Consider the following 25,896-nt stretch of genomic DNA (forward strand, 5'->3'; position numbering starts at 1 on the left):
AGTGGGCTAGTTGTGTTTCCGGTGTGTGTGTGAAGTGGTTGTCTGTTTTTCTCTGTTCCATTCTGGTCACACAGAGTCAGGGTGCTGCTATTGTGCATGTTGGCTCACTGGAAACACTCTGCTACCCCAGTGGAAGTGTCCTTGAGTGGGTTCCAAATGACCTATGACCTGTGTGTAACTGAGAGTTACGGGGGTCCTTGAAATTAAAAGGTTTGAGAACCGCTGTACACGAAATGTATCATGTTTTTTTCTTCGTCATGTAGATGGTGTTTAATGTCGTCTACCCAATGGCTCCTGATCAGCGACGTCACGTCAGCATCAACTCTGCACGTTGGCTACCGGACCCCGGGATGGGCCTGGCCTATGGAACCAACAAAGGAGACCTTGTCATCTGCCGGCCGGTGTAAGTTTTACTGGTGTCTGTCTACTGATCTCTCTCTCTCTGAGTTAACCAGTGAGGGTTTAACATGGACGATTGATTGATTGATTGAAATTTGTATTCACAGTACGTAGAATTGGTACATTTCAGACGAAAAGCACAAGTCAATACAAAAACTGCCTACGAGGATGAAACCAGAAAAGTATCAAGACTTGTTTACATCAGGGTCCTCCATTAGACTAGAAGACTGTCTCCACAGAGATGCATGGATTCTATCAAGGCGCCTATGGCGTGCAGGAGGAGGGGTGTGCTCCTCGAGAATGAGGAGGTGCTGATGTGATTATCTTTTAATGGTCACTGCGATAAGGAAGCCGGTCAATTAGAAACAGGTCAATTAGTGTTGCATAACGAGGAGGTCATGATAATTAAGGCTTCCTGGTAGTGAAGTGAGTTAATGAAAAATCTTCTGTTCTGTCCAGGTTCTATCGTAGCGACGGAGACAGCCCAGCAGAACCCAGCAGCGAGCCTCTGTTCTCCGTCAACAACAGCGGAACCAACCGGACCCGTGGCTCCGAAAGACCCGGGTGAGAACTATTGGTCATGTTGGCTTTGTTGTCTTGTTAAAAACCTAAAAAAGACCTGTTGAAAAGACATCGAGATGGGCTCTATGCAAAATAAGTGTTAACACCTGTGACGGAGTCGGAAGTAGGAAGAGTTATTCCTACTTCCGGGCCTATTGACTGAATACCGGAGAACTCGGCAGTTTACCAAGTCGCCACGCCGAAAATTCTTCATCAATGTCTTCCTCGTTATGCTAAGATGCTGTCTTCATCAGTGTAGTATGTCAAACCCACAGATGTTATAGTTCATTTCCAAAGTGATCAAATTATTTTGTGAAATTAAATGGTCAGCTAGATAATGATAAAAAGGTGAGTATGTGAATACCAATGAATACCAATTGTGAATACCAATGTAGGCCTACCATTTCAGGAATTGTTTACTAATGAATTACATTGGGTTTTTTTTACTTTTAAAATGCACTAAATTGCGGCGAGTTGGTAAACTGCAGAGTTCTCTTGGATACCTATTGACTGACGTCCTGCTGTTTCTCAGGCCGAGCCGCTCCGGCTGGAGGTTGGACCGAGACATGGGTTTGATGAACGCCATTGGTCTTCAGCCCCGACACCCCGCCCCTTCAGTGACATCACAAGGAACTCAGACGCCAATCGTCCAGCTGCACAACGCCGAGACGCAGACCGAGAGCAGCAGCACCCAGCATGCTGCAGGTACAGCCAGATTTAACATTTTGGGCATTCAGCAGGGGTGCAGGCTTTATTTCCGACATACTATTGATCCGAAACCTCAATCCTAACCTAACCCTAACCTCAAGCACGGGAGCAGCGCATGTCGGACCATCGCTTTTTCGCATCGCATCGCATGTCCCCCCGCTTCGGATCTTCGGTGTGTCGGAAAAGCGTGCGCACCCCTTCAGCAGAACACTCACCAAATGCATTGAATTGGTCACCAAGGAGCAGTAAACTGAGAACCAAACATCCGTCCAACAGTAGAATATCTGTAGGATGAAACTATAAGTATACACTATAGAATGCTGTGTCTACATAATATGCCATCTAAATGACATATTTTAGCCTTTGCATACGCCCCTGCACGGTCGTCGAGGGTAGGGCAAGTGCCACGGCAATGCTGCAGGCTAAGATGGAGTCTGAAGAGGTGAGTTTTCAGACTATGACAGAAGTTTGGGAGTGAGTCTGCAATTCTGATTGCAATGGAAAGTTCATTCCATAGTTTGGAAGCCAGAAGGTTTAACCACAAACCCTTCAGAGTAACAACTCCCAAAATGCAATACTTTAATGGCTGGGTTTCCCAAAATACATTATGCGTAGGCAGTATGGTTCTTCTCAACAATACCCCCTTTCACTGTGAACATAGATATTCCGTCCATAGATGTGCCACGCAATGGTAGGCCTGGTATGGTAGGCCTCGGTCCATACCGGCCTGACTGATCAATAAAAGAATGCTGAATTAACTAGCTTGTGGGTTAATAAATATAGACATGGAGGTTAAATGGGAGGCTATTGTGCAGTCAAAGTTACCAATACAAGCTAGTTAATTCAGCATTCTTTTATGGTAGGTCTGAGGCCTACCATACCAGGCCTCAGGCCTACCATACCAGGCCTCAGACCTACCATACCAGGCCTCAGGCCTACCATACCAGGCCTCAGGCCTACCATACCAGGCCTCAGGCCTACCATAACAGGCCTCAGGCCTACCATACCAGGCCTCAGGCCTACCATACCAGGCCTCAGACCTACCATACCAGGCCTCAGGCCTACCATACCAGGCCTCAGGCCTACCATACCAGGCCTCAGACCTACCATACCAGGCCTCAGGTCTACCATACCAGGCCTCAGGCCTACCATACCAGGCCTCAGGCCTACCATAACAGGCCTCAGGCCTACCATACCAGGCCTCAGGCCTACCATACCAGGCCTCAGGTCTACCATACCAGGCCTCAGGTCTACCATACCAGGCCTCAGGCCTACCATACCAGGCCTCAGGCCTACCATACCAGGCCTCAGGTCTACCATACCAGGCCTCAGGCCTACCATACCAGGCCTCAGGCCTACCATACCAGGCCTCAGGCCTACCATACCAGGCCTCAGGCCTACCATACCAGGCCTCAGGCCTACCATAACAGGCCTCAGGCCTACCATACCAGGCCTCAGGCCTACCATACCAGGCCTCAGACCTACCATACCAGGCCTCAGGCCTACCATACCAGGCCTCAGGCCTACCATACCAGGCCTCAGACCTACCATACCAGGCCTCAGGTCTACCATACCAGGCCTCAGGCCTACCATACCAGGCCTCAGGCCTACCATAACAGGCCTCAGGCCTACCATACCAGGCCTCAGGCCTACCATACCAGGCCTCAGGTCTACCATACCAGGCCTCAGGTCTACCATACCAGGCCTCAGGCCTACCATACCAGGCCTCAGGCCTACCATACCAGGCCTCAGGTCTACCATACCAGGCCTCAGGCCTACCATACCAGGCCTCAGGCCTACCATACCAGGCCTCAGGCCTACCATACCAGGCCTCAGGCCTACCATACCAGGCCTCAGGCCTACCATTGCGTGGCACATCTATGCATCTGCTGTATGTTCACAGTGAAAGGGAGTGTTGAGAAGAACCACACGCATACTCCCTACACATGTCTTTTGGGAAACCCAACCAATGACTATACATTAACTTTGATGAAAGCTGTACAGGAACAGATTTATATTATTACCATTATTATTATTTGAACTGCCATCATGGTTTTTCTTGATGGTTTTGTGTTCTCCAGAAGACAGCTGATGTCTCAGATTGTCATGTGTTTTCCAGCAGAGGCCAATGTTGCTGATGGTCCATCCACCAGTGCTTTAGCTGAGGGCCTCCCAGAAGCTCCCAGCAGAGCAGACGGGGTCACAGGAGAGGCAGGAACATCTACAGCTCCTACTGGTAACCTCGTAATTTGAACCCTAAAGTCAAGCTGTCGGAACATTTTCAAATTAACAAAAGTTGGTTTTATATAATTTATTGTCAGAATACCATTCCGCATAATGTATTTCTCCAACACAATTGTAGTCACGAGTGTCTGTCCCTCGACAGTGCTTTGGAACGGGAACCTTTTACAAGTGAATACGTACCGCTTTTGAAGATTTACACGACACGAAACTGCATGAAACCCATCATCGCATCACCTGCTTTTTGAGCCAGCTACTGACATATTACCTATGCTAATGTGTACATATAGCCTTTATATTGTATTTCTCAGTACTGTTTCCTTTTTTCCATCAGTAATGTAAAGCACCTTGAGCAAGAACCTATGTAAAAAAAGGTGCTACTATTATTATTTATTATTATTATTATTGATGGCATTGGTGGTGTTTCAGATTCAGGTGTGTATGACGTTAGCCCTGCTGCTGATGCTCTTATGTGTCTCCTTGGCTCCAGAGGCTCCAGAGTTCTCGGGGGAGGACGCTCTGGCCCGGATCCGTCGGCTGATCGCTGAAGGAGGGATGACGGCCGTGGTCCAGCGGGAGCAGAGCACCACCATGGCCTCCATGGGCGGCTTCGGGAACAACATCATCGTCAGCCATCGTATCCACCGCGGCTCCCAGACGGGCGTGGGAGCCAACCGGCCTCCCGTCGAGCCTTCCTCGCCTCCCTCCTCTTCCTCCGACCCCTTCGCTTCGCCCCGACCCCACTCCTCATCTCAAGAACAGCCTGCAGACCCCATGTGGGGGGGCCCGCCTGTGACCCAAAGCCCCGTACTGCCCCAACCTCTCAGCCTTCAGTCGGACGGAGAGGAGCACGTTCTGGCCGGGGGAGCGGCCGATGAAGATTCTCTGCCCGGGCCTTCTTCCTCCATCCTCTTCTCCTCGTCCCCTTCCTCCTCTTCCTCCTCCTCTTCGTCTCACAGCCCCGCCCTACCCAACAGCAGCAATGACAACAACTGCGATGGTTATCGCGGCGACCCTTATAGCAGGTAGTCATCCTCCCCGACTCTCCTTTTCCTATTGGCCAGGAGGAGACGACGCGGAGGCTCTGCCAATTAAAACTTTGGAGTTGGACAACGTCGGCACAGCTCCTCAAAGCCTTATCTTACTAACACAGGGTCTCCCACCCACAAAAGAAGGGACATGAGGAACCCCACCCCCCACAGTGGCATCAGTGTGAACTTCTTGTGCACTTATAGAAACTGGAGCTGCCTGACGCTGAATCCATTCCCTGTCAGAAAGGGCTTCTACTTGAATGGTGTCTCTTTCAACCCTTTCTTTCCGCTCATACAAAAAATATATATAAAAAAAATAATGGAAGACTTAGTTCAAAGTGCCACACTCACTCACGCACACACACACGCAAGCACACGCACGCGCACACACACACACACACACACACACACATACACACCTCCAATGTGCAGCAGTCAGTCAGTGCCATGTTGATATTCAGTTTGATGTGGTTGAAGTTGTGTAAGCAAAGTGACTTTGGACGCTGCTTTGTTTTGAAGCGTGTTTTTTTTGTATCATGTGATCAAAAGTTGTTGAAAAATTGTAGGGGGGACAGGTCAGAATTATGGCCCCTGACCCCCTACTGTATGGAGCTCAGTGTATGGACAGTGAAACTACTGCATGTGTTCCGAACGGTGGTGCTGCAGAAAAAGAAAAAGAAAAAAACCCCACTGGAGATCAGAGGATAGGACGTAAAAAACAAAAACAAAATTAAACTAGTCCAACTGGATGACATTTTTTGTTACACTTCCTTCTCCTCGTGGTTTGGTGCCAAGAGTCGTCAGTACTTATAGCACCTGTTCTCCCGCTGCTCCTCGCTTTCCTTCCATCCCGCCACCTCTCCCTCCTCCGTCACGACGGAACGGATCCCTTCCTCTCGCGCTCTCCAGCCTTACCATCTCTGATCATGGAATCGGTAGCTTTGCCCTCTCACCCCTCAATCGCCCCTGAACAGAAAAGCAGGTAATGTGTGGTGCTTTTATGTGGAAAAATAAAATGTATGTATGTTTATTTGCCGTGTGTTCGGTGCACTACAAGAAGTAGGTGTGTGTGTGTGTGTGTGTGTGTGTGTGTGTGTGTCATGTAGCATCTCTGTATTCAACCCAAATTCTTCTGACTGTTGAGGGTTGAGGTCTGTATGCGACGCTGTGGTCTGTATGCAAGTATGTGATGTGTGTTTTGGGGGGGGGAGTTCTGTATGACAGAGTGTGATCTATGTTTGGGGGAGAGGAGTCTGTATGAGATGAGGGGGCATTTTCAGTGAGAGGGTGAGATCTTACTCTTGAACCAGAGAAAACTTGAATTTTTCCTGGAAGCTCGTTTGTTTGTTTTTTTCTTTTGTCCCTTGCGTATTGCTAAGCCTCTTTTGTTTAATGCTTTTTTTTTTTTTTTTTACAGTTACGGCTCCTCCTGTGGCAGCCAGCATCCATATCAGTTCACTGGACAAACTAAATGATTAGTCATTTTATTTCGTTCTTATTTTCTTATATGCGTAGCTGTTATTGCTAGCATTTTACGGCGGTAGTCAAACTTGGTGTATTTTTTGCGGCGGGATTTTATTTTAAAATAAATTTTGGGGGAGGGGGGGAGTGGGGGGGGGGGGGTCGTCATGTGGGTCATTGCAAGTAAAGGACCTATGAGAATGAAGATATGCAGAGAGAGAGAGAATCCTGATTGGCTGGTGAATCTCTGGAGCTGTGCAGTTGGGGACTATTTGTGTGAGATTTAAGACGAAACAACGAACGCTGTTTATTTTTTATTTAACCATTATTTATTCAGGCTCATCCCGCTGAGACCGTGGATCTCATTTCCATGGGAGACCTGAAGACAGCCGCTGCATGCAACACTGTCTTAGAACTATAACCCATTCTGACCTGAGATCAGATTCATACGAGGTTTCCACTGGACACACACTGGTCTGATTAACCCATTCTGACCTGAGATCAGATTCTGAAAATGTCAGTCGTTCTTCGATTTTTCAAAAATAGCAGACCTACAAGCTCGTAGCGCGCCACTCGGTGGCGCGCTATGAGCTTGTAGATCTGCTATTTTCCAATAGCTAAAGCATAACATGATGCTAACACCAAAATGGGTGCCCGGTCAGAATGGGATAAAGAAAGAGAAAAAAAAGAACGTGGAAAACTGATCTGAATGCTCCTCCTGGCTTTACTTGATTAATTTTTTTTTTTTTTAAACAATTCTTTGGCTGTTTTCTGTGTCTGTTTTGTCGTGTGTGTGTGTGTGCGTGCGTGCGTGCGCGCGTGCGTGCGCGTGCATGTGTTTAGGTGTCATTTTATCCTTGGGCCACCACATTTACAACATTTGCATCTGATAGACAAAAAGGTAAATGATCAAACTTGTCTTAGTTTGTGTACACTTCAAATGCTTTTCTTTGCTTCAACATTTATGTGATGTAATTAAAGAGATTTGTTGACATAAAGAGAGAATTGAACAGTTTTATTTGTGGTGAGACAAAACATTTTTAAAGGACGGCACAAAAATATGATGGTTTGAAACGGTACTGTAACAAGTCTATAATGTGTGACCAGGACAGTTTTAACTCGTCTTGAAGGTTTTATTTGTTCAGCCGCAAAGGCAAAAAAAATTGGCAAATGATTTTTCTGATTACTTACCATATGCATTCTCTCAGCCAGCAGTTTGTATATATATACCGGTACAAAAATATAGTGATGTGATGAAAAACATACCGTCTCTGAGCCACATAAATGAGATTATATAAAGGTAAATCGCAGCATGCCCGAGGAGACCTGTTTTTGTGTCATTCCCAGAATCGCCTACGACAAGCAGTGCCAAGAACGGCTTAGCATCTCCCCTCCGAGGAAGAGGAACTATAACTGTGAAAGGACTGTCGCGATGTATTGTTTGGAGGCGTGGTCTTCACAAGTGAAGTAGTAGTAGTAGTAGTATGTGTGGATGTGTGCTTTTTGTATTGAATAAGAGTCCTTTGAACCAAGAACCAGTACATTAATAATATTTAATATTCATCATCACTACATTTATATTGACTGATGCCATCTGATATTGCTGTGGGCCAATATGTTCATTCAGAGAGACGGTACAAATACGGTATCTATTACTAGAAACAAAGTCAATTATTTGTTTCTATTCTTATGTATCTTTGGTTTGGTTCCTGCATCATTGCCCTCTGGTGATCAAAGGCTAATGTAATGATGTTACATTACATCCCACATGAAAAGCCCGCCTCTGAATGGGCAACCGTCACTGTGTCTGATGACATAAAGACTCAATTAGAATGCATATTAACCCATTCTGACCTGAGATCAGATTCATACCAGGTTTCCACTGGACACACACTGGTCTGATCAACCCATTCTGACCTGAGATCAGATTCTAAAAATGTCAGTCGCTCTTCGATTTTTCAAAAATAGCAGACCTACAAGCTCGTAGCGCGCCACTCGGTGGCGCGCTATGAGCTTGTAGATCTGCTATTTTTCAATAGCTAAAGCATAACATGATGCTAACACCAAAACGGGTTCCCGTTCAGAATGGATTAACCCCCACCTCCACTCTGGGCTAATGATGAATGAGGGATTCCTCTGGTACATCATATTATAAACTGCTGCTGCAGCAAGAGCTACATGGTTAAACCGCACGGTAGTTATTCCTGGAGACGGACGTTGGACTGTTGTTGATCCTGCAGCGCAGCCACACAAGATTCTGGTAAAGTGTCTCTGTTTTATAACTATACTGGGCTATGTGATGGTACTGTTTAGAAGGAATCTGCCTCCATGTTCGGGACTTGTGTTGGGGCATATTAGGTCTTGGGTGCATTTGTGTAGTATTGTGCTATAATGATTGGGTATGTTAAAATGTGGGCAAGGTGTGAACTGTGTTTACTTAATGAGTTGCAGTTCCATTTCCTTCATGGAGACTTCATATTGTGCACAACGACAAGGCACTGACCGCATACAGAATACATTAGTGCAACATAATTATAGAACATGCATTCAAGATTCCTTAGACTACAATAAATGATGCCATACTGCTTACATTTCTGATAATTGTACATACTTTTGTATTTGCTCTTATTTATATTTTTTATGCACAATGTCAAGGATCTAAGTACAAGAATGTACGACATCTGTATCATTCATAACTTTCATCAGCAAATAAGCAAAACGTAACCAACCAAAAACAATACAACATTGCGGATCACAATGGAAATGTTTTTTTTTGTGTGTGTTAACCTTGATGGATATTGATTTGGTCCATGTAAATGCTTTCTTTATTTGTAATATTAAGTACAGTGTAAATTAATTTGGTGAAATTGAAAGATCAAATAACCACTATAGAAATGTTCATGGTTTATGTTATGTACTGTACTATGCACTGTCCCAGGTTAGATGACCCTGATCACTGTGTTGTGTTTTACAGATATGCGATATCTGCTAGAATCCACGTTTAACTCGTCCACGTCCACCTGGCCCCGCCCCTGCCTCCATGACGCCTCCTGTCAATCATCGGACACCGTCCAGCTGATTCTCGTCATCACGGTGTCCACCTTCCTGAGCGTTGCCACGGTGATGGGCAACGTGCTGGTGCTGCTGTCGGTTAAGATCAACCGCCGCCTGCGTTCCGTCAACAACTACTTCCTGCTGAGCCTGGCGGTGGCCGACCTGGCCGTGGGCCTGATCTCCATGAACCTCTACACCATGTATCACCTCTGCGGCCACTGGCCCCTGGGGGCCCTCCTCTGTGACCTCTGGCTGGTGCTGGACTACTGGGTGGGCAACGCCTCCGTTCTGAACCTGCTTCTCATCAGCTTGGACCGCTACTTCTGCGTGACCCGTCCGTTCACCTACCCGTCGCGGCGGAGCGGCCGTATGGCCGTCGTGATGATAGCCGCCGTCTGGCTGCTGGCGCTGCTCATCTGGGCGCCCGCCATCCTCGCCTGGCAGAACGGCGCCGGCAGGCGGAGCGTTCCGGACGGACATTGCTACATCCTCCTGCTGTCCAGTCCCGCCGGCACCCTGGCGACCACCATCCCCTCCTTCTACCTCCCGGCGCTGGTCATGATCGGCCTGTACGGCCGAATCTCCTCCGCCAGCCGCGGGAGACTCGGGAGCATGATTCCGATGGGCCAACAACGGAAGGAAAAGAGAAGCTGGGTTTCCGTTGACCCGGAGACGGACACCGTGAACCAGTCGGAGTTCAACAGCAGCTTTAAAGACAGGAGGAACAAGAGGCCTTCTGAGCAGATCGAGGGAGGAACCACCTCCCCTCCACCATGCCAGCCATCTAACCCCAACCATGACACCAACCCCAACCTTAACACTAACCCCAATCCTAACACCATCCCCGATGCCAACACTGACAGCTCTAACCTTAACACTGACACAGACGTCATCTCTGGTATCAACACCAGTCCTGACCTTAACACTAAAAGCTACACCGGCCCAAGCACTAATACCAAACCAGGAGATGGTTATGGATCCGTTTCCTCCCCCACCATGGCAGCGTTTCCCAGCTCCGGCAGGGCAGGACGAAGGCGTAGAGTCCTGGCGAGGGAGAGGAGGGTGACGAGGACCATTTTGTCCATTCTGCTGGCTTTCCTTCTCACGTGGACGCCTCATAACGTCATGGCCGTGGTCGCCGCCTTCTGTCACTCCTGCATCCCGGGCGGCCTGTGGTCAGCGGGCTACTGGCTGTGTTACATCAACAGCACAATCAACCCCTGCTGCTACGCCTTGTGCAACGTCACCTTCAGAAAGACCTTTAGAAGCATCCTGCGCTGTCGTAGGAGAAACAACTGATTCCATCACCCGGGTTACATTGAAATGGTCAACGACTATATTTTACTTTATTTGTTCCACCATAGCCTTCTGGAGGTGTGGTGGGTCTGACTTGAGCGAACATGTGTGATGGGAGGTGTGCATTTGATACATTCAGTGATATATCCACATTACCATCCGTAAAATTGTACATGGAGGTCAGAACCTGCCACAACACTGAATGGCAGGGCTGTCACATTCCTGTGACATGACATGATACTGACATCAGTATCATATCATATGTCAATATCATGGTTAGTACTGTGCAGGAGGATGCTAAACGCACACCAGTCTTAGTAGTGGTGCCAGCTCACGGCATAAACATCTAAAGAGTTACGTCTTAAAAAGACAAAAGAGTGGCCGCACACACTGATAGCCAAAGTGCAGATTATTTATTTGGATGCAGAGTATCCAGGTTTCTATTCTACTCTGCATCCAAATAAATAATCTGCACTTTGGCTATCAGTGTATGCGGCCACTCTTTTGTCTTTTTAAGACTTAACTCTTTAAATATCATGGTTTAATAGTATCATATCATTTTCACGGTCACTCACACTCAGTATGACGATGTTGCATCCAGCACACCCCTGTACGCCCACTCTTATCTAAATGGAGCTCAATTTGTATAACACGGAGGATATTTAATAAAAAGATTCCATGAAATGCTAAGTGGCATATATTTCATTACCTAGTCCAGGGATACTCAAATAGATTTACCTGTGGGCCACATTACAAAAATGGCAAGGGGCCAGGGGCCAGTAGATAAAATTACGACATTAATGATACTTCGCAAAATGTATCAAAGTACAATGTGCATGCACACAATATGTAAATAAATAAATGTGTTACATTTTCTTGCATAAACACAAAGCGCTGTTTCCATAACTGCACAAATTATTGCACATAACATGAGTAGCTGTTATAATAACATAACATAACATGAGTAGCTCTTTGCCTGCCTGCCTGCCTGCCTGTCTGTCTGTCTGTCCATGAGTAGTTATTTGTCTGTCTGTCAATGAGTAGCTGTCTTACTGTCTGCCTGTCTATGAGTAGCTGTCTGCCTGCCTGTCTATGAGTAGCTGTCTGTCTGCCTGCCTGCCTGTCCAATTGTCCATGAGTAGCTGTCTGTCTGCCTGTCTGAGTAGCTGTCTGCCTGCCTGCCTAATTGTCCATGAGTAGCTGTCTGTCTGCCTGTCTATGAGTAGCTGTCTGCCTTCCTGCCTGTCCAATTGTCCATGAGTAGCTGTCTGTCTGTCTATGAGTAGCTGTCTGCCTGCCTGCCCAATTGTCTATGAGTAGCTGTCTGTCTGTCTATGAGTAGCTGTCTGCCTTCCTGCCTGTCCAATTGTCCATGAGTAGCTGTCTGTCTGTCTATGAGTAGCTGTCTGCCTTCCTGCCTGTCCAATTGTCCATGAGTAGCTGTCTGCCTGCCTGTCCAATTCTCCATGAGTAGCTGTCTGTCTGCCTGTCTATGAGTAGCTGTCTGACTGCCTGCCTGTCCAATTCTCCATGAGTAGCTGTCTGTCTGTCTGCCTGTCTATGAGTAGCTGTCTGCCTGCCTGCCAGCCAGCAAGTTGGTTAACAGAAAATAAATTGTTATGGCTGAGTAAAATAAAACAATCTACCTGAAAATAGATAGCTATAAGTGAAGAGCAATTTCCGCAATTTCCATTTCCGCAATTTCCGCAATTTCCATTTCCGCAATTTCCTCAATTTCCATTTCCGCAATTTCCATTTCCACCATTTCCGCAATTACCATTTCCGCATTTCCGCAATTTCTATTTCCACCATTTCAGCAATTTCCGCAATTTCCATTTCCATTTCCAACTATTAATGGCAGCTGGGTTTCATCATTCAAATAAAATAGAATTCTGTCCGTTTAGCTATAAAATTATGTCAGGGAATAGGGATACACAGTATATGTCTTTCATTTGCATTGCATCCCCCCCCCCCCCCCCCAAGCTTTTATTTTCGTTCGAGTAATAGTACAACTCTAATAGTATTACTTATAATAATGTAATTAAAGATAACTTCATTCAGATTTATTTATTTTTATTTCATTTTCCAGATTTTTTTTTCTCCTTTTTTTTAGATTTTCATTGGTGGGCCAGTCATAATGGTCCCGCGGGCCTGAGGTTGAGTATCACTGACCTAGTCGTACATCAATGATAAAGGCAGCAGTTGAATAAGAGGTTAAAGAAGAGAATGAGATAACTGAAAGTTGTTTGATCCATGCAACAGCCAATATGTCCTGTTGAGTCCTACATCTGTTACAGCTCTACTTTCTGATCACTTGTGGATTAATTTGTGGATGAGAAAATGCAATCACATAAAATTGTTGTATTTCTGAAAGGCAGTCATTGTTTTGTTTTTTAATATTCTGTAATTGGTTGTGTGCAGTAATCTGGGATGAACAAAATATCATTTTCAGTTACATTGTTGTTGACACTAATTACATTATTGCATTCAGGATGACTGTACAGAAATAAAAGGTCAATGTCCTAAAAAGAGACAAATAGCAGTAACTGTCAAGAGTTATCGAACCGTTGGCGGAAACAGAAGTGGACGGGATTTCATTTAGTAACATGGGTATAATTTCAGTTTAACCCATTCTGACCGGGCACCCATTTTGGTGTTAGCATCATGTTATGCTTTACCTATTGAAAAATAGCAGATCTACAAGCTCATATCGCGCCACCGAGTGGCGCGATACGAGCTTGTAGGTCTGCTATTTTTGAAAAATTCGAAGAACGACTGACATTTTTAGAATCTGATCTCAGGTCAGAATGGGTTCATCAGACCAGTGTGTGTCCAGTGGAAACCTCGTATGAATCTGATCTCAGGTCAGAATGGGTTAACTTAAACCTAAAGCCTCATTATGACTCGCAGTAAGAGAATGGCAGTTATTAAGGCATCCATTAATTAAGACATCACTGTGTGTGTGTGTGTGTTTCTCCGTAGGGAACAAAGTAAACAGTCAGTCAAACATATGATCATAGGATTTATACACACTGTACATATACAGGCTCTACAGCCCATGTCAATATCTGACCTGGTCTACACAAATCAGTCCGACATCACCAAAAACAAGTTCGGTATGTGCACTTTGAGAAAGAAGATATCCATAGCTTCATGACCATGCTAATACCTTTTTTTTTGTACTCCAAATATTCAGATATTCTATGTACTGTATGTTACATAATACTGTATGTTGACAGTCATCAAAGTATATGATAAAAACATTGTTTATGTATGCGTTTAAGCTTTTGCATAGTGTTGATATCCTGTCCCATTTCCTCCTCCTGTTATCAATCTAAAACCAAAATAGAATCTCTTTATTGGTGCAGCAGGGTTTGCACATGCAAGGAATTTGACATATGGTGGACATAACAAAATACATGTGATGATGATTGTCTTTATGCTACAAGCTTAGCAGCAAAAACCACACCGTTGCTAACAAATCCTGCCTTCAAGGGAAGAGGTTGAAGGGCAAAAGCTGCCAAATCATGTGCAAAGTGTTATGAACAAACCAATTGTGTAACCATGTAAACATATTGCCCTATATTTACAAGCGTCAACATTATATTTCTTTGTTCAAATTCAACAACAAATACTTTTTATCAAAATTTGACAAATAGATATAACTCTTATATTCCTCCAAATGAGCTTCCGTGATGTCCAACTGATTTGGATGGAGCAGGTCGGAGATGCATTTACCACTGAGCCGGGTAAGTCCACGTCCAAACAGTGATCATCCAGTAAACACAAAGGCCTCGGGTTCAGTTCCCACAGCAGCCATGTGTCCTTGAGCAAGGCACTTACACAGTTAACTGTCCACCTGCTCACTTAACGCCACATCTTTGATTAGTGTGAGTGAGTGAGTCGTGTGTGTGAATTTTAGGAGTGTTAATGTTTTTCGCCAATCTGGGAACCCGTTGGCAAATAAGGAAAAACAGCACTGTCTCAAGAGACGTTTCACAAAACGTGCTTGTGACACAGCTCAGTGCAGTTTGGGTATAGAGCTGAGAAATACAGGCAGTTGCAAAATAAATTACATTATGAAAATGTAAACAGTCAGTCAAAAGGCTAAGGGTTTCTTGAACTGAAAAATGTTTCAGGGGGAAGTATTAACATGTTCCACCATGTATTTAAGAGCTGTCGCAACTTCACCTTCAAGGTTATTCTTTTGGCATGTCTGCTTTATTGCTGACAGACACCGTGAGCATAGAGATAGAGATAGAGATAGAGAGAGATAGAAAAGCCAAGAGGGAAAGAGAGAGAGAGCGAGGAAGGGATGATATGCAGCAAAGAGCCTCCGGTCGGATTCGAACCCAGGCCAGCTGCGGGAACTACAGCCTTAGTATTTAAGTTGCATGAACTTTATGAAGTGAGCCACTTGGATGCCCCAAAACTTCACCTTCAACTGAAAACAACTTAATTAAGGTGGGGGCGGGGACGTCTGGTGAACAATGCCCACACGTCGTCTCCGTTCAACCAACCGACTCCTGGGTTCTGGGGAACCAGAATGTCCTCAGACGGGTGGTTTATGAAATGTTACTGTAGCACGCTGGCCACACCGGTCAGGCTGCACTGAGTGAGCTCAGCCACATGTTGCTACGAGAGGCTGAGATAGATAAGGGGAAACGTCCTCGGGTAGAACTCCGAGGCGTGCATTTCAGTTCTGCACATTCAGCACGACTGACCGTCAGTTCGTTGGTATGCCCACAAGTCATGTACTGAACGGCTTCTGTATTAATACATAAACACCCCCCCCTAAGTGCGTCTTGGTCTACTCTACTACATGCCCAGATTGGTGAGGTGACCCGTGTGTCCGACAGAGTTCAGGATCATGGCTCTCTGGTTCTCCAGAATCTCTCTGTCTCTGCCGAGGGAAGCTCTCTCCTCTTCCAACATGGCTCTGTCTCTCTCCAGCGCCGCCCTCTCCCTCTCCAGCCACAGCCGCTCCGCCTGCACGGCCGCCCTGTCCCTCTCCACCGCCGCCCTCTCCCTCTCCAACACCTCCCACTCCCTCTCCATCTCCATCCCCCTGTCCTCCTCCACCTCCATCCCTCCTCCTCCCTGTCTCTGCTGGCACTCGTTCACGCCGCCGCCGCCGCCGTCGGCGTACGACGGATTCGACCCCTCGTAGTCGGAGGACGAGGAGGTCGGGTGGGGCTGGTGCGAGACCCGGTCCTGGTTGGCATTGGGGCGTGACCTGTGCCTGGGGGCGGGCTCGGGGTGGCCGGAGTCCCCGTCCTGGGTGGTGATGGGGGTGAGGAGGGGGCCGCCGGCCGTGAGGCGGCCCTCCATGGCGTCGTTCATCAGGTGGAACCAGGGCCAGGACGCGGCGCTGTCCGTCATGTTCTCCATTCCCACCGGAGGGTACTTCAAATCCTACACACAGAGACTAGTGTTACAATAAATACTAACTGTAGTGCTATGCTACCACTATTTACTACTCATGCAGTTCTCCATCCCTGATGGAGGATATTTCATATCCTACATTTATTATGTTAATTATTACGGATATCATGTCTAAGGATGACCACATTTTTTCTTTTATAGCCATTATTATGATTATTTATTACCTTATATCTTCTCTTGAGATTGTCCCATTTCTTGGACATTTGATATGTTGACACTTTACCCAAAAGCCCAAGCTCCTTCAGAATGGCCCTGCAGGCAGACAGACAGACAGCTCCCTTAGCTCCACACACCGACAGACAGACAGGCAGACAGACAGAATGAGCAACAGATAAACAGTCTTACTTCCAGGCAGCCTTGGCAGCGTTCCTTCTGCCGGTGAACAGAGCTTCGTTTGCAGCTCTGAGCTTGATCAACCTCCTGGTGTCCTGATCCGTCACTATGGAAACACACAGACAATAATACCTTCAGAATAAGAGCACAGCTGGTCATTTTATTACCCCACGGCAACTACTCATTTCACTACAGCTACTAACTACTCCCACTACTACTGCTACTACAATATGCTCTGAGTCTACACTACAGCCTACATAGTGTCTGTCTATTATTGAGACGTACTCTTATGTTCAAATGACATCCACGGTCTCCCTCTCGGCTCTTTTAACGTTTTCTTATTTCGTGAGCCTTGATATGAAAAACCGAATCATGTGATTGGTTCTTACTCTTGTAGGAGCAGTCGGTGGGCGTGGAACACTCCTCCCCGCTGGCGTCGATGAAGGTCACGACGCCGTCGGCCTCCGTGTCCCCCAGACTCTCCTCCAGCTCAGACATGCTGCTCCTCTCCACCAGCAGGCAGTCCCGGTCGCCGCCGGAGGTCGGGGACGAGCCGAAGACGTTCTCCTCCTCGTTGGTCCAGATGGGCGTCACGCGGGGCGCCTTCCCCGCCAGGCGACCCTCCATGGCGTCGCTCATCAGCTGGAACCACGGCCACGACGCCGGGTTGGTCTGGTTCTCCATCCCTCGGGGAGGAAACTTTAAGTCCTGGATTAGATACAGATATAAACGGATACATCAGCAGGAACCGTTGCCGTTCCACGTCTTTCATTTGCGCCTACAGGCATACACTGTGTAAGCATACAATATGTACACAAAATGAAAGATGTGGTTGGTATAATGTGAGTAATACATCTCTAATATATATGCTGTCCTTTGCATCATTCAACTGGCCTGAACTGGGATTGATTGGGACACACAGCAGCTACTGGTGATAATCAATATATTTCATAAATTGAAGGGATTTTCTACCTTGTACTTGGTCTTCAGATTGTCCCATTTCTTAGCCACCTGGTCAGGTGTGATCTTCCCTGTCAGTCCCATCTGCTTCACTATACCCCTGCACACACGCACACGCACACACACACGCACACGCACACGCACAGACACACACACACACACACACACACACACACACACACACACACACACACACACACACACACACACACACACACACACACACACACCACACACACACACACACACACACACACACACACTTGAAATGTTTATTTATGTCCACATAATGAGAAGACATAAACACTGCCAGTGCAGTTTGACAGTGGGAGAGCAGCCAGTTACAACGTGCATGGACGGCAAAGCATCGTTACATACAGTACAGCTGACATGATGGAGGACCTGAAAATGGAAGAGATGTCTTTCGATATCAAATCCACTATTCTGTCATGCCTACTTATGTAGAGGCCCCTGTAAACATGGCAACCATTTAAGATGTGGGACATGGTTTCAGCTATTTGTTCATGGCCATGATGGATACAGTGAGGAGCATGATTGCCTGGAAACCAGATGGAGAGATTAAGTTTAGAAGGTAGAACCTGTAATCTCGCTTTCAAAGTAAAAACAACAATGCACTCATCGTGCATTGTTGTTCCTGTACTGAGTGCCAGTGGAGAGACCACTTGAGCTGATGTCTTAGCAACAGACACACATCTTACCTCCAGGCAGGCTTGGCTGTGTTTCTCCTGCCCGTGAACAGAGACTCGTTAGCTGCTCTCAGCTCAATCAGAGTCCTGGTGTCCTCCTCCGTTACTATAGTAACACAAAGACCATGATAGAACTTCAAACGTTTTCATGGAATAAATAATACCAAGAAGATTATTATAACCAGTAAGACGCCTAAGGGCTTATAATGATAAACAGTGTGCATTTTGCATCTCTAATATAATAAACAAGTAATTTAATATATGGCTGAATATACACACACTTATAATTGTGAAGACTTTATCTATGTCTGTCTGTTAGTATGCTGTATAAATAATACAAAATGTTACTAAATAATATAATATATTGTAATCTGTGCCGAGTCACATGTATTTTGGTTTTGGGTTCCATATGATGCACTTTCTTATTTTCTATTAATCTACTGATCTATGTTCTATAAGCAGCTATTGAGGTTTTTTTCATGTTCATGATATGGCTGTGGTGCATGCTATTGCTGTGAGTCTAGCAGTGATTTGGAAACCGCCCAAGACTCACCTATCAGACTACTGTGACTGAATGATTGGAAACCGCCCAAGACTCACCTATCAGGCTACTGTGACTGAATGATTGGCACTCACAATGTTTGTGGCACCTGGAGAGTGTGGCTCTGGCAGAGAGAGAGGCTGCTTTTGGAGCTAGAGGATTATATTTCCCAAGTCTTGCTAGTTTCTTATTGGATACCACTACCACTGGAGTGAACTTTTCCATTGTGGATTATTGGATTTCTTGGATTAAGACTTTCTTTTAAAGGACGAACTGTGCGAAAGAGTTAAAAGGGTGGTAAGAGGAGACTAACTTTAACTTACCACATTCACGGCATAGACTGGTTTGCATTTTGCTTTCTTTTGGACCTTAGGGTTTAGTTTATGACAGTTCAACCCGATCTCACCCAAACACGGTGAAATAATACTAGAGTAATAATAGAGTGGCAATTCCGTACGCCTGCAACTGTTATCATATAACGTTTGATATACCGTATATATATATGTTGATCGCGATGGGTGAAAATTCACAAATCACACACACGTGAAATAATTAATTGTTAGCTTTTTTTCTGGAATGTTTTTTGAAAATGTTTTGAAATAATACTAATTAAAAAAAACGTTGGAAACAAATATTATATAAAATGTCTGTGAACCAGTGCAGTAACAGTGAAGCCATAGAGGAAGTCTTTACGTTTGTACGTGTAGCCGTCAGCCATCCTGTGCAGCTCCCCCAGGGCGGACGACCCGTTCTTGTCCTCGTTGTCCACGAGGAGGTCGATCTCCGACTCCGTCAGGAACTCCGCCATGCCGCTGCCGCTTCCGCCGCCGCGGCCCGCGGACGACCGCCGCCGCGCTCGTTTCCTGGGCGGGGGAGGCGGCGGGGAGGACGACGACGAGGGCTCGAACTCTTCGTCTCCGTCCTCCACGATGGGGGTGAGGAGGGGGGCGGACGTGGCGAAGCGGCCCTCCATGGCGTCGTTCATTCTGTAGTACCACGGCCACGAGGACGGGCTGGACTCGGCTGACCCGCGAGACGGAAACTTCAACTCCTGGACAACACAGGAAGCACAGCTGGTAACGTTGTAATTATGATACATGTATTTATGCCATATAACTCAGTACTTTCCCCCCTTCTGAACACCTGCATGATACATCAGACATTCACAGTACTGTACTATGAGTCATGGTAGGCTAGAAAGCAAAACCGTTTCCAATGTCGTCATGTAAGTTGTTATTGTTTAAAATAACTTTACTGCCAGGCGTAACATTTCTTATATTACTCTGCCTACTTACAGAGTTAAAATGGTTGTTTCCACTCAGGGATTATCTTATCTGATACCTTATACCTCCTCTTCAGGTTGTCCCATTTCTTAGCCAGCTGTTCTGTGGTCACCTTCCCTTGCAGGCCCAGTTCATAGAGTATCGCTCTGAAACAGACACATTACAGACATTAGTAAGATTAGATGCATGGTGTATCCTCGCTTCGGGTCCCTCGTTCAGTCTATGTGTTGATGTATCCCTAAATAAGACACTTAGGGCCGATTCATACTCCTATTTTAGAGCCGAATAAAAGTTGGTTCGGCGCTGTAGAGCCTACAATGTGACGTCATTTCAGGTTCGGGGGGGGGTACCGTCCTAAAATCGGCTCTTCGGTGCTACTGAAAATTTCTGACGAGCCGAAATCATTTCGGCACTACAGCACCGAAACAGTGGTAAAATAGGAGTATGAATCGGCCCTTAAGCCCTAACTCGATCCCCTGTTGTTCGTTTACATCCAGACAGGCTGGACAGACTGTTACATGGTTTTATATACTGTAGGTATTTAGGTTTAGAATAAGCGTTTGGCATTTGATAACAGTGTTGGGGTTAGGATTAAGATAGAGTTTGGAGTGTGATGGAGCATTCACACCGAACACAAACAAGAATGAATGAAAAGTCAATAGAAAGCCACAACTCCTGGTGCTGGGCCACGTTGTAGTAGCTCGAGTTGAGAAATGTTCAAATCATGCCACAAAAACAAATCTTTATTGCCAGATTAAGTATCATACAGAGATCGGAAGAGAACGAACATGCTCTGGCAAGTTTTTTTTATTTACTTAGCAAATGTCAATTCACTGTTGGTAATGCTGTTGTGGGTAGTGACATTTCATTTGGGTTCTTTAGTTTAGTCTACTTGTCTTTCACGCACCAAATGTGAACTATGCGAGTTGTCCCACATATACTGTACTACTTTGAGTGCTACTTAGTTTGCAGCAAGAATAAAGCAACATGCAGTGTTCCGTGAGAATGCAGCATTAAATTGGGATTAGATAACAAAATTGGATTTAGGATTAGATAGTAAAGTGATGGAATTATTGATAATCCTCCTAATTGATTGCAATTAAGAGGATTAGATAGCAAGAAGAGTGTTTGTGTTCAAATTAGGATTAGATAGCAAGTGTTGGGGTTAGGATTAGATTTGGTTAGGATTAGGGATTATTGCGTACCTCCAGGCAGGCTTCGCAGAGTGTTTCCTCCCAGTAAACAGCGCTTCATTGGCGGCTCGTAATTTAATCATCCTCTCCGTCTCTGGCTCTGACACTGTTAGAAACACATTAATGACTTAATCAAGATCCTCTTAGCATCAAGTAAAAAAGCAATCACACGACGCTGTTCATACTGACATTCATACTGAGAATACAAGAGGATAAATTCTATAAAAAATGGGAAAAGTGGAATCTCTTTACTCAGCCTAGTGATATTGCAATAGAATTACATTGAATGTTTATTGTAATATGAAAAATGCAGCCTTTTTTCTTTTACTTTTTTTTGTCCTTTTTCTTTCCCGTATTGTCTTGTTAGTTGTTTTTTTGTGTGTGTCTGTTCTCCCTTCAATAAAAATTAAGTGAAAAAAAAAAAAGAAACACATTAATGGCATTATGTGCGTACAATGTAATACATGTTTACAGTATTATGAACTATAGCTGGGCTGTAATAGTATATTAAAGTTACTAACAAGATGGAAAATCCATCATATTACACTTGAATGACAGCTAATTATCTGTCAAAGTGGAAAATAGAGTATTTACCAGCTGGAATCAAAGGTTTGGCTACGTGGACACTTTACTTACACATACTTTTATAGGTGCACTCTGAGATCCGCCTCCAGCCCATGGGAACACCCTGCCCAGGAGCGCTGCCCGCAGCCCTCCGGCTTTCCCCTGCGGCCTCCGCTGCGACCGTGTCCTCCATTTCGGTCTTGATCAGAAACTCCAGGATGTCGGCGTTCTCCGCGCTCTCGTTGCTGGCCGACTGACCGTTGGCATGGTGACAGGCGGCGGCGAGGGCGTTGCTGAGGTTGTTGACGGAGTCGGGATTCAACACGAGGCTGCTGTTGTACAGACGACCCTGCATGGCCTCGTCCATGATGGAAAACCACGGCCACGAGTCTGAGGAGCCTCCGGACTCGTGGTTATGATATGGCTGCTTCAGATCCTACAGGCGACATTGTACATGGTACATACAGTAGGTAGTAGATGACTATTCCCCAATCTCCGAATGCTATATTATGGTCTGGAACTACACCTCCCGAAATACGAACACGGAAACTGGCATCTGTTTGTCGTTTACTACCAGGACAGGAAACCACACAGGCACTGTGTAGCAGCAAGCTATATAATGCTTAGATTATTTTTTATTTACTGTATATTAGGATACATTTGCACGACTGTAAAGACAGAGCGGAAGTGGGGAGGATCATTGATTCTGTGCTCTACACGAGACTAGTACATATTTAACACAGTTAACGTGGCTGTCAGCTGCACAACAGAGAAGAATAGAAGGAATAGTATAGAATTTAAAACAAATGGGAGGTGATTTCTAGTGAATTTAACTTAACAGTTTGGTTTGACCGAGCCTGCCAGTGAAGACATCGTTAACCACATCACAACAAGGCATGTCTGACTAGAACTTTGACACGGAAATACTTAATGCGGCATGTCTGGTTAACTGTAACACAATTACATTACACATATAATTGTCATCATATATACCTTCAATTCACACACGTTTTAAAACATCCAAATACGGTCGGTACCTTGTATTTGGTCCGCAAGTTGTCCCACTTCTTGGCAATCTGATCGGCCGTCAATTTGCCCTGAAGACCCAAGCCTTTGAGAATGGTGCTGGAGACACAGACAACAGGAGGCCACAATAGGTTTCCTAACGCCAAATCTAATCTAATCTAATCTGATCTGCCTGTTGAATGATTGTTACATCATTTTATTAGAAAACAAGACAATTGTGACATTCGTTAACGGCTACATTCTATACATACTTCCAGGCGATCTTGGCAGAGTTCCTCTTGCCTGTGAAAAGAGCTTCATTGGACGCCCGGAACTCAATGAGCCTTTTTACATCCTCCTCTGTCACTGTAAACACACAGCACTTTAATATCAGCACCTACTGTACCAATCAGATTAACTCATTCATAGCAACTGGGTGTCTTAATTGATTAGTAATTAAATAGTAATTAATCAACGGTCACAAAAACAATATTGATGAAGCAAGGAGCCTGAAACATATTATATAATATAAATAAGTATAATAATAAAATGGGTCGTTTGTACGGCAAAGGGAGAATGCACTTCACGACCGTTACCAGGAAGACAGGTAGGCAGAATCAGCAGTTATGTTCAGTGTAGGTAGACAGCCTCTGTAATGATGTGGGTTACACCAATATAACAGAACATATGATATATTACTCACTTTTATAGGAGTTGTCTGCCGTCTGTGGCAGCATGCTCATGGCGGACTCCATACTGATCATGGACTCCTAGGTTAGAAGAATAGAACTGTGTTATTTCTCACAAACAAACAGACAGGAAGGGAGGAAGGAAGGAAGGGAGGAAGGAAACCAGCCCTGACCAAAGCATAGAGTATACCTTTTGCCTGGGAAGAACTCCCCCCTCTTATGCATACAACGGTTCTCTAAAATTCAACAAAATGATAAAACTTTACATACTTGATGATGATACAGTTTGAGTTTTTATACTCTATATATAATATCTAGTATGTATGATCAAGTCATTATAACCTTAAAATAGTATTGCTGCTACAGATCTAAACTTGTGTTATTATTAGGTCATAATGAGAGAATGATAATGTCTATAAAGCAACGCTTGGGGCAAAAATCTCCCTTATGTCTGTCCAGTCAGGCCAGCCACTGGCTAGCTGGGTAGTAGCTACATCCGCTATCCTGCCACTTTTTAACTTTGTTTCTATGAATGGAATGGCCGTTTTAAATGAGCTGAGCAGGAGCGTGCAGCATAAACAGTGGAGGAATTGGTGTTCATAAGCAGCAGAGCAGACCCATAACAACAACTACCGGCAGACATGAGAGGGGAATACATAGGGGGGGAAGACAGCAAGCTATGCTATAAAGCTAGGCTAGTATATATTAAAAAAAAGAAAAAAGAAACATACCGAGTCCGACAAAAAACAATAGTCATTCCACGCTGTGTTGTGGGAAATGCAGTCTTTGGTATCTGCCGTTTTCGCGGTTTAAGCATCAAAACGGTGGAGAAGAACAGTGGATATTGTTATTATTATTAGCAGATATTATCGCTATGTGGACAGTTTGCATTACTGTTTCCTCTGCTGTGCACTGAGGGTGCGTTTCATTAACGACACCCCTGGCCCCGCTCCGTCACGTGACTTTCATAGGCAGTGAGTGTCAGTGTGTATGTGTAATAATATATATAATATATAATATAAATACAAATATGATACTATCATGATGTTGATAATAATACAAATAAAAATCATCATCATGACGATAATAATCATAATAATAATCACAGTAATAACGTTATTTGTAGACTTGTAGTATTCTTAAGATTATTATATGTTATAACCACATTAAATGCACAACGTAGCTTGAGTGTTTTCAATACAGAGTACAGACGGTCATTTGACATGATGACCAGACTGTCAAATAGTATGATATCATGAGTCATCTCATAAGGACGACCGATCAGGTTTTTCCTGTCCGTACGGGGAATCGAACCGGAAACCTTTTGGATACAAGGGCGCTCCTCTAACCCTTAGGCCACCGCTGCCCAAAGTCTACTGCTGCTAAAAGCCTACTACTAGGCTTCTACGGGCCAACAGCCTGGTCACCCTTGCCTTTGGCAGATTTTTCCCCCCACTTTTTATCTCTCTGTTGCAACTTGCTATCCATGCATGTACTCACGCCTTTTTACATTATTTTACTTTTTCTTTTAATGTTGTCTTGTGCTTTTTGATTTTGCTTGGATTTTGTTGTTTTATGTTTTTTATTTTCTTTGATGTAGGCTATTTGTTCTGCATTGATTTTGATTTACTTTGCGCTGCATTTTCATGACATGAAAGGTGCTCTAAAGTTTATTATTATTATTATTATTATTATTATTATTATTATTATTATTACTAGCAGGCTACTATTATACTTTTATATTGACAGACACAAAAACTTATTTTATTTTGACATTAAAAAGACAACAATGGGAGTGAATTACATAAACCAAGTCTGCCCTCAGGTGGTGATGTTGTAATACTACAGTTTTAATTTATAATTTATTTAGGATTATTTATGACATAGCCTATCGTAGCCCTGCATGGTCTAACTCGACCAGAGCCCCAGCACTGCCAGCAGGTGCATTTTATTACAATCGGAATTCTTAGATTAAGGAATTTATAATCAGAATGTTTATGTTTGTTCCTGACTTGCTTTAAAAAAAAAAAAAAATGCTGCATCTAGCCTACTCCAAAGATTCAATATCCGCGACCTACAAACCGTGAGAAGGATCGGACAAAGCTTTTCACTCAAACAATACGGATGCAAACGCCATCGTTTGTCTCTCGTGGTTGGACCATAGATCGATCGAGGTCCGACGTGTTGAACTGCTTTAATCGATAATTTACAATTAAGGTAGGTAAAATGACACAATACATTCTACACAATAGGCCGACAGAAGGTGTTTATAGGTTAATAGCTGTTGTTTTACAGATTTCAAGCTATCTAGTACAGGCTAGACCTTATATAACTTAAAGTATAAAATAAAATAAAATAAAAAATATCGCCTATAACAATAGATAGGCATGTTGTTTTATGTAGGCTACTTATATGTAGCTATACC

At 44.7% G+C, this 25,896-nt stretch overlaps 3 protein-coding genes across 9 annotated transcripts in view; 2 read left to right on the forward strand and 1 right to left on the reverse strand.

The window, feature by feature from the left end:
- ambra1b (autophagy/beclin-1 regulator 1b) overlaps positions 1 to 7,393 on the forward strand; it is a 31,277-nt gene extending 23,884 nt beyond the window's left edge. The window contains exons 15-20 of one of the 4 annotated variants that reach the window (XR_013963903.1): positions 264 to 403; positions 859 to 963; positions 1,493 to 1,665; positions 3,788 to 3,904; positions 4,400 to 5,922; positions 6,358 to 7,393. Coding sequence is in view for 3 of the 4 variants with exons in the window: in XM_080760866.1 (XP_080616992.1) it covers positions 264 to 403; positions 859 to 963; positions 1,493 to 1,665; positions 3,788 to 3,904; positions 4,400 to 4,938 (1,074 nt within the window). In the remaining variant the exon portion in view is untranslated. Of the gene's footprint in view, positions 1 to 263; positions 404 to 858; positions 964 to 1,492; positions 1,666 to 3,787; positions 3,905 to 4,243; positions 4,284 to 4,399 lie in introns of all 4 variants that reach the window. The other 3 variants (XM_080760868.1, XM_080760866.1, XM_080760867.1) reach the window with 3 other exon arrangements.
- Positions 7,394 to 8,565: 1,172 nt separating this feature from the next.
- Positions 8,566 to 10,754, forward strand: chrm4b (cholinergic receptor, muscarinic 4b; the record flags this gene model as incomplete). The annotated part of the gene is made up of 2 exons (XM_080762240.1): positions 8,566 to 8,661; positions 9,376 to 10,754. The coding sequence occupies exon 2, from the start codon at positions 9,378 to 9,380 to the stop codon at positions 10,752 to 10,754; it is 1,377 nt and encodes a 458-aa protein (XP_080618366.1). The 5' UTR covers positions 8,566 to 8,661; positions 9,376 to 9,377.
- Positions 10,755 to 13,131: 2,377 nt separating this feature from the next.
- On the reverse strand, positions 13,132 to 24,380 carry LOC308313646 (uncharacterized protein). Of its 4 annotated transcripts, none has more exons than XM_080760882.1 (15): positions 24,203 to 24,380; positions 23,486 to 23,552; positions 23,055 to 23,148; positions 22,815 to 22,902; positions 21,856 to 22,213; positions 21,542 to 21,598; positions 21,226 to 21,319; positions 20,079 to 20,166; positions 19,431 to 19,788; positions 18,209 to 18,302; positions 17,502 to 17,589; positions 16,919 to 17,237; positions 16,542 to 16,635; positions 16,361 to 16,448; positions 13,132 to 16,166 (listed from the first exon to the last, which is right to left on the reverse strand). In XM_080760882.1, the coding sequence occupies exons 2-15, from the start codon at positions 23,544 to 23,546 to the stop codon at positions 15,570 to 15,572; spliced, it is 2,478 nt and encodes an 825-aa protein (XP_080617008.1). In that variant the 5' UTR covers positions 23,547 to 23,552; positions 24,203 to 24,380; the 3' UTR covers positions 13,132 to 15,569. The 4 variants fall into 4 exon arrangements, with proteins under 4 accessions (XP_080617008.1, XP_080617007.1, XP_080617010.1 ...); XM_080760881.1 differs by having other exon boundaries at positions 21,542 to 21,607; positions 21,850 to 22,213; XM_080760884.1 differs by lacking the exon at positions 21,542 to 21,598.
- Positions 24,381 to 25,896: the final 1,516 nt, after the last annotated feature.

The sequence above is a fragment of the Protomyctophum bolini genome (assembly GCF_963924005.1).
Source record: "Protomyctophum bolini genome assembly, chromosome: 4".
Classification (NCBI taxonomy): domain Eukaryota; kingdom Metazoa; phylum Chordata; class Actinopteri; order Myctophiformes; family Myctophidae; genus Protomyctophum; species Protomyctophum bolini.